This window comes from Epinephelus lanceolatus, chromosome 15 (genome assembly GCF_041903045.1).
Source record: "Epinephelus lanceolatus isolate andai-2023 chromosome 15, ASM4190304v1, whole genome shotgun sequence".
NCBI classification, from domain to species: domain Eukaryota; kingdom Metazoa; phylum Chordata; class Actinopteri; order Perciformes; family Serranidae; genus Epinephelus; species Epinephelus lanceolatus.
Genome location: NC_135748.1, coordinates 21,584,024 through 21,605,393, shown reverse-complemented (window position 1 = coordinate 21,605,393; position 21,370 = coordinate 21,584,024). Strand labels below are relative to the sequence as shown.

General features: G+C 41.8%; 1 protein-coding gene across 1 annotated transcript in view; it reads right to left on the bottom strand.

The window, feature by feature from the left end:
- The window catches only part of LOC117267012 (inositol-tetrakisphosphate 1-kinase), a 41,163-nt gene that overhangs the window by 3,422 nt on the left and 16,371 nt on the right, over positions 1 to 21,370 (bottom strand). The window contains exons 4-10 of the mRNA XM_033642574.2: positions 18,475 to 18,600; positions 11,881 to 11,998; positions 4,225 to 4,323; positions 3,910 to 3,950; positions 2,648 to 2,813; positions 1,295 to 1,362; positions 1,042 to 1,204 (exon numbers count right to left, since the gene is read on the bottom strand). Coding sequence (XP_033498465.1) covers positions 1,042 to 1,204; positions 1,295 to 1,362; positions 2,648 to 2,813; positions 3,910 to 3,950; positions 4,225 to 4,323; positions 11,881 to 11,998; positions 18,475 to 18,600 — 781 coding nt within the window. The remainder of the gene's footprint in view (positions 1 to 1,041; positions 1,205 to 1,294; positions 1,363 to 2,647; positions 2,814 to 3,909; positions 3,951 to 4,224; positions 4,324 to 11,880; positions 11,999 to 18,474; positions 18,601 to 21,370) is intronic.

Sequence of the window (21,370 nt, the reverse complement as noted above, 5' to 3'; positions counted from 1 at the left end):
GCTTTTCTGAATTTTATTTTGTTTCTGTCAGCTGTGAATGAAGTGTGTTTTATGATGATATACTTACTGTTTATTTAAATGGGGTCTGGTGGCCTTGGTGATAGTGGTTTTGGGACCGTTACTTTTTGTTTAACAAATGGATCTTACTCTTTAACCGAAAGGTGTATCTATGAGGGTTTCCTTTACACAATGTTGTCAGACACAAAATAACAATCTGAACCTGTCACTGGAAAAAACAAGCACTTTTAGTGGACTTGAATGCTCCCAGGCTGTTTCGCTGCTGTGGTGCGTTGTTTTTCCCTTCATGCACTTACACAGGAAAAAAAAAAAAAAGAAAGAAAATAAGGGTCCAGGTTAAAAAGTACCAAAGTTACCTTTCACTTATAAAATGGGGTCCTGTTAACACAGTGACTAAGACCTGGTCCATGTCTCAACAAACATTTGAATGCGACATTTTTGTTTTTGCTCCCATTTTTCACAGGTTTTAACTTAAAGATCTAAGACATTTTTATGCACTCAATAGATACAATTCTCTCAATCTACCTCAGCTGGATGTACTGCTAAGTCCACAGAAACGACAGTGGAGATAGCTTATGAAAGTGAAATGAACATTCACTTGCACTTGCAACGTCTCTGGCGCCAATGGCACGCTCCCTCAAAACTTGTGACATCTGTAGCATTAAGTAGTGTGATAAAACTGCACATTTTAGAGTGGCATTTTGTTATAACCAGCTCAAGGCACACGGGTAGTGATGATGCTGTTTACTCAGCATCTTAATATTCCACACCCGTCAGGTGGATGGATTATCTTGGAAAAGGAGAAGTGCTCAGTACTGCTGATATTAACAAATTTGCAATCAGAGTGTGAAAGAAATGTATCTATTGCGTACACAATACAATCTTAGATCTTTAACTTAAACCTGTGAAAAATGGGAGCAAAAACAAAAGCGCTGCATTCAAATTTTTGCTCAGCATAAAAATGAACAAGATAATCAAATCACAGACAACCAGGGGCCCCTGTGGATGGAAGAATGCACCTACCAGGGAATGCATTGATGTCAATAACGGCATGTTGGCCTGTTTGGTTGTTGATGATGACGTCAATGCCAAACAGGGACACGCCCAGCGCCTGCCGCAATGACCTGGACAGCTCTCGGATGACATCGTCACTGGGTGGCTGAGACACTCCCTCTACGTTCTCTCTCTGAGATAAACATTAACAACAAAATGTTAAAAAAAAAAACAAAAGAAAGGAACCACATGGAAGTAACCGTTGATGATGTTGTGGACGTACCGTGGTCAAGTCTGAGGATGACTCTGGTTTGGAAACATTGTGGCTGTTGAAGAAGATTGCTTTCCTGTCTGAAAAAGAAACAAGAACAGGTGAGGTTGAATTTTAAAGATCTTTGACTGCACTTTGACATCCTTTCCCTGTGTGGTCATCTATATACACTTCTCATCTCTGGCAGTAGGTGGCAGCAAAACTTAAGTGGTTACACATGTAATAAGGAAATCAGAGCTTTACTAAATTAATGTCTTGCGGATTTCAACACCTGCTGTAAAGAAACAGAAACTGTCTCAGTGTGAAGCCTTTTAATCTTTAACCCTCTTAGTCATAACCATGTCATGTTGGGTGTTCATGTATGAACAAAACTGCACGTAAGGCGTTTGCCTCAGGCGAAGGATTTCCTTTGAAGCAGAGATTAATGTGATGGGATGAACTTTAGAATTTATTGGCCACTTATTTCGTTGTTATCGTTGTAATGATTAACATTAGAGCGTGCTGGAGGGAGAGAAGAGGGGCGGGGAGTGGAGGGGGGAAAAGTAAATTCCATACTGTCCAAATAAATATGCCCCTCGGCTTGTAGAGGGTCATGGTAATGAAGTGTTAGGCAGATGGGCTTGTCCATTCCCAGACTGGACGAGCAAGCACCAGTTTAAGTCGACAGAAGCATGAGGAGGAAGACTGGATGGGACAGAACATCTCTCACGCAGTTATTTTTAAGTTCTTTCCGAGCACTAACCCCTACCTCTCTTTATCTTCATACCTCACTCTTTCATCCGGCGTTTCCCTCCACTCACAAAACGCGATGCATAGCTCCAGGCTGCAGAGCGCAGCGATCTAAACGCTGTGCAGATGTAACACTGTGCTATGTTGCTTTATGTGTTTGACAAGGGTCGTGCTTTCCTGCCGCACCACTCAGCATTCCAGGCTGAAAGCAACTGTTCTCTGTGCACCGTTACACAAAGCAGACTACTACGCTGATGGTGACACTGCTTTGCATGAGGGCCTCTACTGTATCTGCATGCAAATACTGGAGTCATCTGTGCCAGGGGACAACCCTGTATTCAAAGTTGCATCATGGGTAAGGCTTCTGTCATGTTTATGGAGAAAAACACCACTGCTCTTGTTTGTTTTTAACAGCATGTACCAACAGGGTGAAACTGAATTGCACTCTGCTGCATCCCTTAAAAGGGTGAATGGGTCCAATCACAGGGACTATAAAGCCATTTTATGAGCCCTTTTATTGGCTTATTTGGAAAAGCCATGCAACTTATACAGTGTGGCCAGTGTGGCTGTTAGCAGCCCTTGGACTTCCCCGCCTGTCTCTCTCTGACCCCTCTGCCTGTCTGTCTGTCTCCTCACCTGCCGGCCCAGCGGGGAAGTTCTTCAGTGAAGGTCTCTCCACCACAGTGTAGGAGTCTCCCACCACGAACACCTTGTAGAGCACTGCGTTGTGGTTGATGAAGCTCTGGATCACACAGGGAGGCTTCACGTCATTCAGGTCCTCTTCACTGAAGATAATGGCCATCTGTGGACAGGAGGACACACAGTAAATGACATGCCTACACATAAAAAAAAAAAAATCAACCAAAATGGCTGTTCAAACCAACAACACTACTTAAATCCTAACTTTAGTGAATGCAGTGAGTGTGGAGTAGGAATGCTAATTTAGAGTCTTTTTCGTGACTGATAGCCGACCCTCGTTAACCGATCATTAACCACAAACCAACAAGTTGGGAGTAGGGTGGGGTTTACAGTGGGTAAAATCTTATTTCATTGCAGACCTGCATGTAGCGTACTGCTTCGCTCAGCACCTCCTTGCCCCGCTGTCTCTCTCTTTATCTCTGTTTATCACAAAACTATTACTGCAGGAAGGTGAGCTGCGTGCCATGGACATAGAGAATCATGTGGTGACGGGGTTAATGGTATCACAAAGCCAACATTACCCAACAGGTTTAAACACAGAGTCCAGCTGTATCAGTGTCAGTGTGAGTTTGTTAGGACTGTTTAACGGCTCGGTTTTGGATGTTAGCTGCTGCTGCGTAAGCTCATGCTAACCAGGCAGACACTAAACTGACTGTTCTGTGTAACAGCAGCAACCGAAAGTTTGCTGCTCCTTTCCACCAGTAAAGAGGATAATCGTCAGTATATAATGAGTGGGGAATTGGCTCTCACGTAGGTGTCCACCTCTACCTATAGTCATTGGCAAGTTGAGGGGCGCTGTAGTCGTCTCACAGGAGCAACATGTTGGCATTGCCCTGGCTGTGGCATACGACTCAAGTCTGCTGTCTCATCTCCCCCAGTAGCGTCATTATATTATATTTAATCTATATACTTTAATTGTTTAACTGATAACATCAATCACTCAAAATTCTTAATGTTGATTAACAGTGAAATAGTTAATAATTAACGTCCATGCTGTGGAGGAATGAAGGCTATTTGGTCAGCCTGACAGGGGTATTGATTTCAGCTGACACGCAAAGATACAAGAGGTACAGCACTTTATCTGATTCTGTTGTTTGGACTTGAGTTAAATGACAGTCCTGTGACAGGACAAGTGTTACTGCTCTCACAAAGCAAACTGTGCAGGGCGTGAGTGACCTCTGAGCCCTGTGGCCTCTTACCTCGTGGGAGTTGGTTCCATGAGCCACCCGTGTTTTGCAAACTGAGGGAGAAAGAAGGGCAAGGAAACACAGATGACTTAGCACGGTAACCTCACTTAGTGAAATATTGTGGAGCAGGAATGACATTTCAGCAGGAGAATAAAACGTCTCACATTAAGGCCTTACACTTTGACCATGAACGTAGAAATGTGAGACAGGAAATTAGTTTATGCGACAAAATTTCAAAGTACAATGTTAGGTTCAAATAAAGTAAATGGAGTATAGATTTAAGTCCTCAATATCTAGAGGATATTAAGGTATTAAAAAGACACTTACTGAAGGGGAATGTGAGTCCTTGCCTCTTGATCTGCTCCAGCACATCTGGGCTGCACTCCGAGTTCAGGACCATGAATGGAGGAGAGCAAATTCTCTCATCTAATAAAAAGAGAAGTAAAAGAGGGTTGACAAAATTGAACTCCAAAGGTCCTGGAAATTTTCAGTTTTCCAGAAATGATGACTGGGATAAATGTCAGATATTAGCTTGTGAGCTTTTAGAAAGAGAAAGACTAACACAAGGGTTGCAACCAGTGTTTATTTTCTTTATTAACTACTCTGTTGATTATTTTTAAAATCAACTAATTGCCTGGTATATAAAATAAAGAGAGGCTCACGGAGCCGAAAGGTGACATCTTCCAGTTGCTTGTTTTGCTCAACCAACAGTCTAAAACCTAAAAATATTCAATTTCTGTACATAAAATATAGTAAATCATTGTCATCGATCAATTTTCTGTTAGTCAGCTAATTCATATGTACACTTATAATTACAATTACATTAGTGGACATGAAAAAGGAAGGTCATAACCTGTACTATGATCCATACATAAAAATAAGGAGAACTGGTTCCTAATTGTCCTGTCTATCAGATTCCTTTTGTCACTTCCTTCATGCATTTCTGTCAGTTATTCATTACAAAACAATGTCGTCAAATTAATTTACCTACACTACTGGAACCTTGCAACATGGAGTCATGGTGAAGAGGAAGAAACGGTCCAAAGTGTGGCTGCATTTCTTGATGAAAGACGATAACAGTGCTACTAATGATCATCTCAATTAACGGTGGAAAGAACGGCAATATTCTGAAACATTTCTCTCATCTTCCAGTATTGCCATTTATATGACACTCTACACACAAGTACAACTGCTTCCCAGCCGAGCAGCACATCTGTACCAAGGGTAAATATCCTGCGTTATAACAACAATAACACCAAGCAGAGAGAGGGAGGCTTAGCAGGTTTTTGACTTTGACTAAGAAAACCTCAATGAAAATGTAAGCTGTACAAATATTCTCGTATTTCATCTCATTACCCTGTGTTCACACTCAGAGCTAACAAAACAGTTGTGTTGACACTGAAAGCCTGTGTAGGCCTACTTTTTTTCCACACAGACAACTACTCAGGAATCAAAAAGGCAATCAATGAAGAATCGGACTGATAAGCAAAACTGATAACAGCATTGCTATCAATAAAATCTTATCAATTCCCATCCCTACATACAAAATATGCAGTTACTGATTTGGCAAAGTTATCACTGTTGTTCTTTGAAATAAATCTTGTTTTAGTCTAACATTAAGAATCAGGTTATTGTCAGTCATCACTCTCTGGTGAACAGCTTTACTAGATGATGATTAATGTTCCTGCATACTGTCTCATAGTAATGATGATAGCCGAAGTGATATGTCGAACTTTTAAAAGTTTTCTTCCCTGAATTAGCAGCACTTGAGGCTATTCGTTCTGCTATCATCCATAGCCTACTTAGAAAAAGATTAGGGGCAGCACATCCGACTGTAGTCAGAGTGAAAATGCTCAACACCTGTTCCACACAGGCAGCAGATGAGTCTCTCCCATATGCAGACACACCTTATTTAATTTGGCCTAAAAAGATTATATTTATATGTCATCCTTAAGACAGGTTTAGACAACAAACTCAGCAGAGGCCATCTGAGACCCGGGGGGGAAGATGACTCCTGTTCAAATAAATAAAGCAGAAAGCTGCCAGGCCCTTCTGCTCCTCCCAAACAACACACACACACACACACACACACACACACACACACAGAGGAAAATGCTGAAATACAGGAAGACACATAATCTCAAGAGGGACTATAGACAGGTCAAACCAGCTGAGGACATTACAGAGTCATCACATACATCACCTGACTGATGGACGTGATTGATAGCTCACAAGGCACCCAAACGGCAAACAAAGCAGGGGCAGTTAGACTATACAACCTCAGCCGTACCTTAATTAATTACAACTGAGGCCAGGAAAAACAGCCAGCCTCCTTCTAATCCATCTCCACCGTGTTTTTACATCACATCATGTTTGTTTACATCATATTTTTACATCACATCCTGGAGCTGCAAGTCGGTCAGTTCCGATAAGACTGAAAATAACAAACATCCTGCAGCTCCGTCATACTTCACCATATCAGGGCTCAGGATGCATCTATATTAAAGTTCTGCCTTCTGTAATTTCCCCTCTACATTAGGTACAGGGGGGTGATAAAGCAGCTGGTTGGAGATATCACCACAGGAAATCAGCGAGGGGGGCCAAACCAAGAGCTGGCAAATTGCTAATGACAAAAACACAATAGAAACACGCCGGCCTTTGTGAGCTGTGGGCCTCAGCAGTGGCAGGGCTCTCTGCTCTCGCTAGTGCTGAGGTCAGGAGAATCTCATTTGCCTACATTAACTCCAGTGTTGAGTGTTGAACTCTGGGTGTGCACTGGGCCCCACAGACATCTACAGCGCCCACAGAAGCCAGATAGTGCAGACACACACAGAAACTTTTGGGAAACCCCACAATTAAAGCTGATGCATGAGGCAACATGAGATTTTCAAAAGCCCCAAAGGTTATCAGAGAAACTTCTTTGGTGACATCAAGCTGTAGAGCAGGTTCCAGGAGCTCATGAGGAAGCTTATACAGTAGACCAGAGTTATGTAACAGGGTTGCACAATGGTGTAATGACTTGGAAGATATCATTAAAGAGGCTCTATGCAAAATTTAGAGCGTGTCTGGACACATATGTCACCATGGATGTGGCTGAGCCGGCAGCTAGCAGCTAACAACGCTAACTCCTTAAACAGCACTTAACAACAGCAACAGTGCTGACAGAGCTAAGGATGGTAACCAGGAGGGAACCTGAAGGTGGGTGCTACGCTTTTGTGATGCCGCCATCCCAGTACCAGCAGGAACTACTGTATGAACAGTGTAGAGCTGCGGCAATAAGCTAGTGGATTTCAACACACACAGAGGTGTCTCTCTTATTGTTAATGTCTACTACAGTCATTCTGCTGTTCTCTGCTACTAATGAGGAAAAGAAAAGACGTCACGTGGTTCTGAACATGGTTTTTGTTTAAGGTTACTTTTCAACGTATTGTAATTAAGGTAGAAATTCCAGTATTGCCATAATACTACTACACAGCAACTCTTTATTCATTTTCTGTAACCACTTATCCTGTTGGGGGTCATGGGGGCTGGAGCCTATCCCAGCTGACATTGGGCGAGAGGCAGGGTACACTCTGGAACAGGTCACCAGACTATCACAGGGCTGACACATAGAAACAGACAATCATTCACACTCACATCCACACCTCAGGCAAGTTAGAGTCACCAATTAACCTGCATGTCTTTGGACTGTGGGAGGAAGCTGGAGTACTTGGAGAAAACCCACGCTGACACAGGGAGAACATGCAAACTCTGCACTAGGGTCAAACCAGGAACCCTCTTGCTGTGAGGCAACAGTGCTAACCACTGCACAAACATGTGTCAAAGTTTGCAGATCGACATCCAGGATCAGATGGATGAAGGATTATTACTGATATTTCAGGTACAATCTTTTTGGTCTAAAATAATCTGGCTCGACTGTGGCTTGTTTAGAAGCTGTCCGACTTTTATTCTAGCAATTTTGCAGGTTTTGATATCTCGTCAATGACTTTGGTGAGTAAAATATTATCACAACTGATAGAAATGATGAACACAGCTACAGAAATAACCTGGAACAACCCTTCAAGAATCCACCTCCTTGTTGTTGTGCTCATCAGCTAATTGCTCCGCTGCAGTCGAGCATGTGCTTTGACCACCATGTACAGAACTAATTTCCTAATAAGAACACTTTTATTTTCACTCCAAAAAATAAATCAGCATCACAATCTGATCTAGCATGGTTTAAATGCTTCACTTTTTTTTGCTGTTACATGACGGACGAACAACACAATTCTCCTATTCTCTCTCACAGGCAGATACTTGTTCTGTGCACTATAACCTTTCCATGTACAGCTGGGTCTCTTCTAGAGTTGGCTCAGCAACCAGTCACTTCTTTGGAGCAGGAAGCCTGGAGGGTAACCCATCAGTCATCTGTGTACTGGCCACAGCCACGTTTATCGGACTGCTGTTATTTTACCAGGACAGGAATAGCTGCATCAGAAAACAAGCCTGGTGGGGAAAATATCCCCATTACATCACCGAGTTCCCAAAGACGGATGGCGCTAAATTTTGTTAAACAAAAAACCATCAAAAGAATATAAACCTTGTCAAACGGAAAACATTGCAAGCTCCAACTTCAAGATTTATAATAAAGAGAGCAAGGAATGGTGGATAAGAGCGTGTGGCCAAGTTTGTAATAGCGTGCATGCTTGGCTCTGGTCGACGCTTTAGGGATAAGGGGGGGTGGAGGGGGTGGTGGGGAGGATCAATCTCTGGCTCTGTCTAAACACTGCATGCTCACAGCAGACCCTGTGGAGCCGAGGACGACGTTTACGGGAGATGCTTTTTAAATGTCATTATCCAGTTACACTGCTTTTTTTGTTGCTCTTCTTCTTTTATCTCATCGGGACATCCGCTGCAACCCCCCCCCCAACTGTCCGCTCGGTTACATCATATTCATGCATGCAAATAAATAAACTCCAAACTTATACGCAACGACTGGTGTTTCTGAGAATGAACAGAGAAGAAATTCCTGCTTTAACACCTAAGATTCAGACGATATGATCCGTCTGGTTTGAGGCATTACATGCAGAGAACGACAGAGAGCCAAGTTACATTAAGCTTCATAAAGTGTGGAGCTGTTTAGGTGGAACGCTGAACTTGCCTGTTGCTATTTAGAGCTTGTTTCCTAGAAACCCCAGCATCCTCTCTCGCTGCTCTCTCTGCATCCCCCTCCTGAGGCAAAGCTGCAGGATTTTCAATATTTTAAATTGAACTCCAAACACAGCTCCGAGAGAAATGCAATTCTCAATATCACGCTCTAAGAGGCTTACGCTCCAATAAAAATTATGAGTCATTTATTTTGAAAGGGAAAAATTAGATGGGTGAATCCTGCTTTGATGAGATATTCATCATTTAACAATTGGGACAAAGCGCCATCATGTACCGGACAGGCTTTTACTCTAGTTGGGCAATCCTGGCTGCCCGCTCGGCTCATTGGGCTGAGATGAGTGTTTGGGTTGTGTCTCACTGTTTGTCTTTCTCATGCTACAACTATGATTAAATATTGATCACTTGCATAAACGGGACACTTGTTCTGTTGGTCCAAGCAGAGGCGTGGATTAATGCTTGCACAGGGACCTCAAGACAGTCTGACTAATATACGAATAAACCCAGACAGGTTTCAGTTTGATCCCGAGGAATCTGCTTGTATTCAGGGAGAATTCTTTTATCCTGAGCTGGAGAGGAATAAGCTTAAAACACTGGGAGAGGATTTGTTTTATAGAAGAGTTGACTTGACGACGGTTTCCGTCTATAAAAACAGTCCACGATATCAAAACTCAAACATACACAGGAACCAGCGGATTCCACTAAGTAACATAAACAGTTACCTTGCTCTGGCTCACATAGGAAACACAAAACCGAAACAAAGCAGCGCCAAAATTTCAATAAGCACAACTATGAATCAGTGACACTGATCCATTAGCGCTCGTGTGGCCCCTGTCTGGCTACTTTCTATTAAACATATCATTAAGTTGAGATCATTCTTGTACTTATGTTTATATCAATTTAAACAATTCAGAGCATAACAGCTAAATGTACTGTGACTGGGGCTATTTAACATGGAGAGACCACTCAAGTGATAAAATAAGGTTTCCAGAGAAAGCACTAACGCACCTCGAGTGCTTCCTCCTATTGAGCACTATTCTGAGTAATGCACACTGTGAAGCATGGCAGGCTCTCTGTGGCCTTTTAGCACAGGGTTGCCTTGGCAGCTGCTCCAGGACTCCATGGCCTCTGCTGATAAGGAGGAGGAAGTGGCTGTGCCTAAGAAAGCAAGGTAGACTCTCCATGCTCTCACACTATCCCGCTTTTTCTCTAACCTTAACCCAGTTCTCCCAGTCAGTCACCCTTTTTTCTCTGACTGAAGAAAGTACTCTCTGTCACATGCTGTTTTTCCTACAATCACAGTGGTGTGGTGTGGGATTATAATGGCTTACACTCCTTGTTTGTGTCTAAACCAACCACAATTGTCAGGGAAGTTTGGTATGCAGGCCTAAGTGTGAGCAGAGAACACCACTTGCATTAATGGAAGGAGTAAATAAAAAAAGGAAAGGAAAAGCATGTAAATGCAGCCAGTGAGCCATCTTCCTCTTTAAACCTAATAGAAACAGTAAGACAGTGCGATGCAGCTTATACTCTGTTGCATAACAGCCATCATGTCTGTTTGGATAAAAAGACGTCTTCTTGCGGTTCTATTTTAAGACACTAATGACATTGCCGACATGCTGAAACGCCTCTGCTCTGACACCACACTGCGGCCCCTTGTGGAGTCATAGACGATCAGTGAAGTAATACTTAAAAGGTTTACATTCCCTGCCATGTATGGGGTTAGAGGAAGTGTGGAAGAGTCACAGGTGTGTTTACAGTGTGAGTGGGTAGGGAATGCGCTCTTGCCGTCTGCCTACAGCCAAAATATGTCTCCAGCTGATTAGTTTAAGGTCTCAGTGACAGGGGAAGGTGTCGGGCTGACTCGGGACGCAAGGATCCATCAGTGAGAAACCTACACAGAGCCAAATGGGTTCAGGCGGAGGAAATGGAGAGGTGCTGTGTCGAATGAAAGAGAGGAGAGAGAACTACGATATCAGCCTAGCACCCTGCCGGCAAGCATTAAACATCTGCTCGGAAGCGTGGAGTAACATTAGTCAGTGAGAGGCGACTGGGCCGTCACATGTTATCCATGTATCCCCCTCTAGAAGTGTAGAGGAAAGACAGAGAACCCACAGTCACCACGACTCCTTTTAATAACATTTGACATGTTGCATAAGGAAGAAAGCAGCGTCCATGGAATCAACAGTTCCTTTGTTATTTTAAACAACTTCTGCTTTTATGTAATAATGAGGACTCAGAGAGGAACAGAGACATTAACGGTGTTTGTTTAATTTGACCCCGTGACACGTTGTGTATTGACTCAACACACAGAGTAAGAGCCTGGTCACACGGTGAAATGACACAGCATAAAACCACTCAGTTCCCAGTTAATTAGGTACACCTAGCTGAAACAAATGTAGTCTGATACAACAGTCCAGCTGTTCATTTTACTTTAATTCATTTTGAACATTTAGTTTTTGTTGATTTTGGGACTGATTTAGCTTTGAGGACATTTTGGAGGCTACAGTTTGTAGTGCTTCAAGTGTCACGCTGTTATAATTCAACAGCACTAAAAGGTGTAGCTACCAAAATGACAATAAAAACTGAGTCAGCACCTCTCTAACATTATAAACTTCATGGGCTTGTGTATTAGTCTGCATTAGTTTAAGATATGTGTACATAAACTGTGTGTTAATCTGCATTTCTTCTGAAACAAATGGTGCTGAAGGCATACTGATGTAGTGACTACTTGTGCCGCCTGTCATTAAGCGGACAGTACGTTAAGACGGTTATTGAGAGCCAGGCAGAGGAAGCCTGATGTGCACAAGTATCACCAAGTTACATGAAACATCTTACCTTGCATACAGCTCTCTAGCCTGTGGATGAGCTGGTAGGACTTGCAGCGATCCAGCAGAGTACGGATGGCTGGAAGGGGGTCCAGGACGATGGTCTCAGGGTGGGCATCGATGTAATCCTGGAACACAGAGATGCAAACATTTTAACAACATTTTATGTCCTTTAAAAAAACAAACAAACAAACAAACAAACAAAAAAAGAAGTATTAAACAACATTAAAGTCTTTCCAAACCGGACATGATTGTGACACGCTACCCATCCTACAAGGTGTAAGTAGCATCTCCTCAGATTGTGGTGACTGGACGCATTTTTCATAAATCCTTTTTATTTTTTTTCTGCAACACTAGAAGCTACAAGTGTGTGTCTATCACTGAGACAATTACTTAATCAACGATTTACCCATTAACAGAAAATTAATTGTCATCAAATTCTGATAATTAATTGTTAAAGGCACTTCTCTTGGAAAACTGCTACTGCTGAAGAGGTTTCTTTGAGCTCAGGGCATTTTTCTCTATTTTCTTAAACTGTTCAGACTCGACACATTTATTGATTTCAATTGGTGAGAAAATAAGTGACAGATAAATCATAGGGATGCACCGATTTATCAGCCAAACATCCTTGTCAGCTGATATTTGCCTTTTTGCTGCCATTAGCCTATCGCCAAATAGGATGACATTTACCAATGGCAGCCGCTGATGTTTTTCTGTTGTTTCATGCTAGTTTTGCAGAGACTAAAAAGCAGGCCTCAAAACTAACTGTCTCATAGCCCAGTGGACAAAAGACGTGTTTGGGATGAAAAAGAAAAAAAAAATTCCCCAGGATGCATTTGGGGTTAAAGGACTCAGTAAATTCACTATGGGCACATCAGGGAACACTATTTTTCTCTGATCATGCCATGTTGTGAACAATCTGTGTTAAAATCTGCAGGAGGAGGAGAGCTAGTTAACATTAGCTGTTAACAACTGGTGCTGAAACTGAAATTATAACATTATCAACATTTAGTTTTTGGCAGGAAACTTGGATAAACACATTATATTAAAGGTTGTTAAATAAATGTGCATGATTGAATTTGTGCTCTTTCAAAGATATTGTAATGAAGAGATAAATGACTTTAAAACAACAAAAACAACAACACAAAAACATATGTATCGACTATCAGCTAAATTGTTATTTTCAAAGATCGATCCAGAATTTCACAATGGGTGCATCCATTTTAATCAATAAAGAAATGTGAATGAGGGTGTGTTACTGTAAGAAACAGTGTGCAAACATGGGGGGGGGGGGGGGGGGGGGGGCTGCACATCAGCATATGGAGGTTTCACACCACAATCAACCATCTGTCATGACACATGACATGCACACAAATACATCCGTACAGATTAGGATTGTTAGACAAACATATTGAAGTAGGCAAACTACAAATACAAACACTGAGTTGAAGGGTCACCATGCCTCACTCTGTATATGTGTGAGAGCCAGAGACAGCGTGAGATGTATGCCAGCGGGTCTGCGCAGGTTACATCACTACATCTCTGCATGGCCGGCTGTTAGGTCAGCGTGAGATTTGCTATTTTACATAACTGCACTCCCCTTTGCTTCTCTCGTCGGCTCTCCTCTGGCTCTGTCCCCGCACCACCTCCTTTCCACTTTGCAGCTCTACATGCTCTCCACATTTCTATCTCTGCTCTGTGGATTTCACTGCCAACCATCCCTTCTGAGCAATTTTTACTGATTCACAAACGCTGTCAGGTGGAGCTGGCTGGCCTGCACATTACACAAACAGCCTGCCGCTCACATCACAGTCCTTTGAAAAACACCCCAGCCCCGCTGTCATACACGTAAGCATGAAATTAAACACACGCGACAGTGTCAGACATCAACCACACACGTACAGTGTTGAAAAAAAAATGTCATTTGTGAAGTGGCTCTCATGATACATACACACACTGACGCAGGCAGCATGTAAACAAATGCCTTTGCTTTGACATGGAGGACCCATCTGTAGGATTTGCTAGACTCTAACGGGCAATGCTGATCAAAGCCAGTTGAGCGGTTATGTAAGTCAAACAGGCTTCTGCCGAAAAATAAATCCAAACTAATCTTCCAGGAGTTCAGAGGAATACTCTGCTGATAAGGACTGTCATTTGCTGAGTTCTGCATCTCAGAAGAAGAATCGCATTCAAACACAGACAAGAGGGGGAGGTGAGATGGAGATGAGCGCCGGCTAGCAGGTGTTAGAGAGGAAAAGAGCCAGACGTATGTCGGTGTGGGTGTAAGCGAGTGGGCATGAAGGCTGCACATTTTCTGTTCGTTTTTACGGGCAGATCTGTTTCCATAGGGAAAAAAGACTGTTCAAAATCTCACAGAATATGGTTAGTGGAGGATCGAATCTGTGCTACTGGTTGAAAGCCATGTCTGTGATGCCACAGGCATCAAACCTGTAGTGGGACGTATTTTTTTTATCACTTAAAAGAATCACAACTTTGTCAGCTTGAGTGACCTAAGTGCTGGATCACAGAGAAGCACACTAGACTAGAAACTTAAAGGGGCTGTACACCACATTCAGAGTGCATCTATGGTCTGAATCTAATTTAGGTTGTCTGCACTAGGGATGCTCCCAATGACTAATTTTCCTGACATTTAAACAGATGCTTAAACTTGGACTAGCTAGCACCGAACAGTGCTAACAGTGTCAGCAGAGCTAACAGTGTTAACCAAGGTTCCATCCCAGTATCAGCGGTAACAACCGTATGAGTGCGCACAGAATAAATGTGACTTCTGGTCAGTATGCCATTACTCCACTATATCTTTAAATAGCAAATAGTTGTTTGGTGCTTTATGAATGCTTTGGATGTTGTATACAAAGCTTTTAATTATGTTTGTATCACCTGTATGGCAGCAAGATAAAAAAAAAAAATCCACAAGTCTTAATAAATATCAATAACTGCTTATAAATGCAACTTTGCTTTCCAAATGTAACCATTAGATTGCTAACACGGCCAAAGACGCTAATAAAAGATTCAAAGGTCAGCAAACTAATAGTTCCTCAAACCAGCCTCCTACACAGATTACTATAACGATCTACAGCTCCAAAATCATGCTAATAATATTTGTCCCAGGTCCGCTGTGCACACGGCTCACACCTCAGGCCACTGAATCACCCGAGCACATCACGGCCTGACATTTTGTTTTAAATAAAGAGGTATTTTAGAGAGGAAGGCTTTTTCCCTCCACCACACAAAAGGTTATTTATGATCACAGATGTGTCATGGTAGAAATGCGCCAGTGCTTATATCTCAAGTAAATGTAATCACACATGACAACTATGTTCAGGTAAATAGCCAGAACTGAAGAGGCACAGACAGGACTGAGCCGCAACGCTGAGCTGTTGACTTACCAGCTAATTCTCGATCCAACCTTCATCTCCAGTCACAACCTTCGTACCAGGAGTGAACTGTTGGACTAAAACCACTGTTTCTCTGCACCGAGAAAAGCCTGCCCCGACAGTTGGGTACTTGGTATTAATGCTTAGAGGGTGCCATCCTTTCGAGGTACAATGTTCACAGCAGGCTGGAGACCCTTAGTTAGGATCAGGACACACTGGGTCCTTGAGGATCCCGTTTACAGGCATAGCTGCGAAGAAAGGAGGTCTATGCTACCCTGTAATTAGTGAGCTGGTTGAGAAAATTGTTGGAATAACAGAGATTTAGAGGTCAAATAAGAGAGCACTGTCAATGAACAACAAATGTTCCGCCTTTTCAATTTAGAAATGACTCAAATGATTAATCTATTATCAAAATGTTTTATCAAATAACTGTAACAGCATGTCTTTGTTTCTGTGTGTCTCCATGTGTGCTTGCGTTAGGTGAGGCTCCAGGGATGATGCTTCTCTGTGGGCCGATGTGGAAGTTAGCGTTGCCCTGGTTCCTTCATCAAAAAGCCTATGGGATTTGGGGTTATTGCAGAAAATAAGCTCTATGATACGTATGCAATTTGCTCAGCAAGATAATCTTCACAATTCAACTTCAATTTGATGATCTTTGAAGCCTAAATGCAATCGCCAGAAGTGAAAAGCTAATGTTTGGTCATACATAAACTACACTGCAGTCACGTGACTTAACGTTGCCCCCCCAAATAGCGCTGTAAAGCTGTGTTGGCTCGTACTCGTCACATTAACACATCAAAGTTGGAGGCAGTTAGGGTTAGAGCAAAGAGGTTCATGGGTCTTGGATCTTCGTCAGGCCAAAATGGCTGCCCCTGTACATATCCATGTATGGATATATATACATGGACATATATTTATATTACATATATTTTCCTTCATAGGAATTTGATCTGGCTATATTTTAGGGAAGTGTTTTAGACCCAGTTTCTGTGCCTGTATTTGACATTTTTTGTGTTTTGCCTCTTACTTAATGGGATGGGATGATGCATTTTAATATATCACTTTATTAATTATGCTATATGTTTAACATTTTGTAGTATGGCCTGCATTTTTTTCCCTATGTATTTTCTTGAAATGTTTATTGTCAATACCACTCGGAGTAGCTCAAAATGGTTAACCACACATGCCATCCTAGAGCTCATCAGCCTATTGGTGTGCATTGTGTATAAATGCAGTTGTAGTTTAAACGTTTCTAACACTTTGACCTGATGAAGAGCCAAGTAGGATTTGTGGCATGGAGTAAATGTGCAGGAGTTACCTCTTTCTTCAGTATGCGCTGTTTTTTGTTTGTTTTTTTAGCCTTGCACCTATGTGATGTGCAAATAATTATTCCTCCTAAAACTGGTCTAGCACTAGTCAATCATAGCACAGGAGGGCAGGACTTGCCAAGAGATGCAGTGAGATCCACAACAATGCTGGGTAGAGGAGTAGCAATGCGTATCTTCCCAAATATGGTCATTCTGGCTATCTAGGGCACTTTTGTGGCAAATGGTTCTTTACAAAACAAAAAAAAAAAACTAGGTGTGTGCATTTGTTACAAAATGTCCAGAGCACCACTAAAGTGTGCAAATGCAGCCATGTGTTGATATATTGACCAGGTTCTGCTGTATAAGTGATTGCTCCACACCAACTTCCTGTTTGTCTTTCCTAATTGAGCAGTCAGGAACACGCTGACAGAACTGCGTGACGTTGATCATGATTACAGATCCTCTGAGTCATTCAGAGAGAGACAGAGTCACAGTGAGAGCTGGTGGAACAAAATTAATTTTCACATCATCTATAACACTGCTGGATTACTGTACACACACGCACGCACGTACACACACACGCCAGTTTTTTGAAGTGTGTTCACGGTGCCACATTTGGAGCTGTGACCTGCTGTCCATGTGAGATTTCTCTCACTTCAGGAAGAACAAGAGAAACTCTTTAAGAACTTTCACTTGAAGCATTTATGAGTCACCATATAGCTGCTGATGTCCTTTATGTTCCTGGAGATAAGTTAAGGCTCTTTGCTTGATGCCTTGAACTGGAGCGTATATATGTAAACATAAAATCCTGACGTCCATAAAAGTTTATTGACTGAAGTAGAGCTGCTGTGCTACTTTACATTTCTTTCTTCATTTCAACTGTATATGAACGCTTAGCTAATGTCCCATATCATGCCTGCTGACAGTGGCTGGGCCTTATGATCAACGGATCATGTAAATGTTATGTGTGATATTAAGGGTGCATATCATTTGAAATGTTTGTTATAATACATATACGTAACATGTTTAGTTACAAAATTTTCTTCTTCATTTAACAAAAAGCCAAAGTTCATTGACATTAAATGTTGTCGAAACACAAGCAGACATACAAGAGATCTGTCTAAATCTAAAATGTCGGAAAATATCATTTAAAGACATACTATGCAAAAAGTAATACAGAAGAAATCCCTCTCTGCCCTCTGCCTGTAATTTCCTATTTTCTTTTTATTTTTTGTGTTCAGGATGTTCATAGGTGTGTGCCCCCATAGCGCTCAGGTGAGGATGGGGCTTTAAAAAAAGGTAGGTGCCTGACCATAAGCAGCAGGCATGCAAGATTGACAGCACTGAAAAAATAAAATAAAAATAAATAAATAAATAAAAACAAATTAAAAAATAAGAACAAATAAAATAAAATTAAACAAAGCAAGTCAAAATGCTAAATGAGAGTGAATCCGGCGTTGGCTTTTACCCTCACTGACAATCCTTCATAGTAAACCTTTAAATCAGGAACTGCCTGGTCAAAGACTACGCAAGTAATTTCACAAACCTGACCAGACACTGCATGCCAGCTTTCACTCCTTCACAGTTTTAGATACTTGGTACTTCAGCCACATGTTGGCCAGTGACAAACAAGTATTAAGGTTTGATACGACATGCAGTATTATTTTGAAACTCTTTTAAAGACATTTTTTATACATTCCCATATCTATTTGTTTAAACTGTGGAATTGCATAAATGTTTGGGCAAGTTGCACATTATTTTCAAATTGTTTACGACCCACAAGTTTTTACTAAACAGGAAGTTACCAATTTAATCTGCCCCACTTCTGCAGACCTCTGTACTTGTGTTCTTCACATCACTTATAAATGCTCCGGGGAAACAAGGGGAGACAAAGACACATACCTGTACTCTTTGCACCAGCAGCACAGCCTGTGAATCATTCTGGTCAGCCTCCAGGATGAGGTCAGTCAGTTTGTGGATGATGACGTCCAGAGGACCCTGCTCCTCCAGAGGCTGGCTGAGGTCCAGCTAAGGAAAGAAGGACAGACATGGGTCAAGGGTCACGGTGCAAACACACTCCTACACTCAGGTATTCATTTATCACATTTAGAAATGGTTTACCAAATCATTTATAAAAATTGCATTTTTAAATCTGTAGTGATATATTATTGTAATATTTGTTTGATTTATTAACAATTAAATTAAAAAAACTATGACACTGTTGCCTCTATCTCTTATGTCTCAGACAGGTGAGGGGGAGAACAGTAGCGCCAACAGTATTCTTTACACAAAATCAAAAGCATGTTCACAGAGGCAGAACGGCAGGTTTTTAACCTAAAGAAAAAAATCTATTAAATCTCCACAGTTTGTTCAGGCCTCAAGTCAGAACTTGCCAAAATTCCCCCTCCTTCAAGTACTGTTGCCTGCGGGTGGTTGACAAACTTATGCAATTTCCATTTTAATGCGTTTCCCTTTTACCTCCCTTCCCTTGTTACAAAGCATTCACCATATTTGCATGTTGGAAAAATGCAAGAGGAAAGTGTGTATGTATCGGCATGCTTTATTAAAGGCATACATGCACCAGTGCACTGGCCAGGCAGCTTAGGTAGGAGGCAATACAAGTGATGAAGTCTAGGATGTATAGGAATTACTGTAATATATGTATAAGACTGAAGCTGCACCTGACTGGCTGCAGAATTCACCAAAACTAAAACTGACTACAAGCTAATTTAAGCTATTTTTTAGTGTGATAGATAGCTTTTATTTTTAAGAAAGAAACCACTAATTTGGGAAAATCATCAATCTGCCATTGCCCTCCTCATTTATACTCCCAATCTGTTGATAGTAAAAGAGTAATCTCTCCCCCCATCTCATAGCTCTGCTCTAGGAAACAAACATATTTTGTTTTCTGCCTCGTTGGTTATAAAGCAGCGTTGGGGATTGACTCTAAATCTTCCTTCTCCCTCTTTTATTTATAGCTCTAACTTTGGTGCAGCCAGAGTTTATGTTGTATTTGTTTTGAATTACACCATCAGGATTTATTTCTGGCGTCATCTATTTTACTATGAGTTACAAACTTTCTCTCCCTCTGGCCAGACCTCCAGTCTTGCTGAGCATATTCGACAGTCTCTGAGAAAACGCCAAATTAGCACTCGTTTGAAGTTTACCGCAGATGAAAGACTGAGTGCACTGGCCAAGTAGTTCACAAGTAGTCAAAGCAGCTCTACGAGTAAGATAAGACTTATGTAGGTCAGCGCTTACACACGCACACACACATACAAGTAATAACAGTACATGAGATGGAGAGATACTAGACTTTAGCGAGCCCTCTGCTGATGTAATTGCAAAGTCCAGTTCACAGAAGGCCTATATTGTGGCTGAAAGTGTCCAGTTTGTTGGACAAAGGAAGTCAAGTTGTGTGTGAGAGACAACTTTTAAAGTCAGAAAACACGAGGGTGCTTGGAGTTGTGACTGCTTTTTCTGTTGCTACATAAGGGACCTTCTGAATTTAGGAGGCAGGGTTGTGTGAAAGGACAAACAGACAGTCAGAGAGACCGATAAAGCAGCCTTCAATACGTGGCAAGGCATAATATTACTGAAAAACAGCCATGAGGTTTTTTACTTTGAGACAAACTCATCATCACATATCTCTGGCTTAGGCTCTGTTTTCTAACAGCAGTAATACAACTGTGGCTGTCTTGATTTATTAGGCAAACACTGTGACAAATAATCTAACAGCACATCATGAATTCTTGAATGTGTAAAATGAAATTACAGGACTAACAGACAACTGAAGCCAGAGCAAACACATTAACACTGCACTGACAAGACTGTGTCAAAGAGAGCGTATTGTGTTGGTTGTAGCGCTGCGGTTGCGTAAAGCAGTCATACACTAACCCATTAGCTAATCAGCACATGTGAATCACCTGATTGTTACAGACAAAAGACAACTCTGCAACACCTGTGCAAATAACTCAGAGCTGGGCAGGACCCCACTGTCCTTCCTGCTATCCAGACCGTACGCAAACTGAGAGCGAACACACCTTAATCACACTGGTGTGGATCAATGCAAGACCTGTAAAACTGTACAGAGTTTCAGTTGGTTCAGGGTTGGCCGCAGTATACCTGTCAGTTAAGCTAACATCTCCTGGTTAATAATTGTGAGAAATGTGATGGATGGATGACTGATTAGCGTACCCTTGGTCCTGCCCTGAAAAGTCAATTGCGCAGAGTGGTAAATCTGTTAAATATCAATTGATTTAGAGACCATGTTCTTCACACTGGGTGCAGCAGGAAGAACAAAAAGTCCAGTTGTATTAAGTAAGACTTTGTTTTGACAGAGACGCGGCATGGAATATGGGCTTTTTCTTGTGTTAAGCAGGCACAACCTATACCACAAATCACACAGTCTGTGCACAGCATGCTAACACACAAAGAAATACCAGCACACACCCTGTAATGTTTCAGTCAGGCTGCATTTCCTTAAGAGCTCATTATGCTACATCAACGCTGCATGTCTTTCCCTGTCCATCTTAACACTGCTGGATCTCATTCTCCTCCATTCCTCCTGCATGTAGAAACACGCCCTTCAGCTCAAAAGCAATATGCCAAGGCGAGCTGCAAAAATGTATACAAGGCAATGAGGCTGAAAGTGTCCTGGGAGTCTGGCCGGTTTGCTGGAATTTACACACACAACATTTTCAAATCGACTGCATGGAGGGCTGAGGTTAGGTGTGGGCAATATGGATAAAATCGTCTACCACAGCACATGTAATTTCGTATTTTTCTATATATCTAA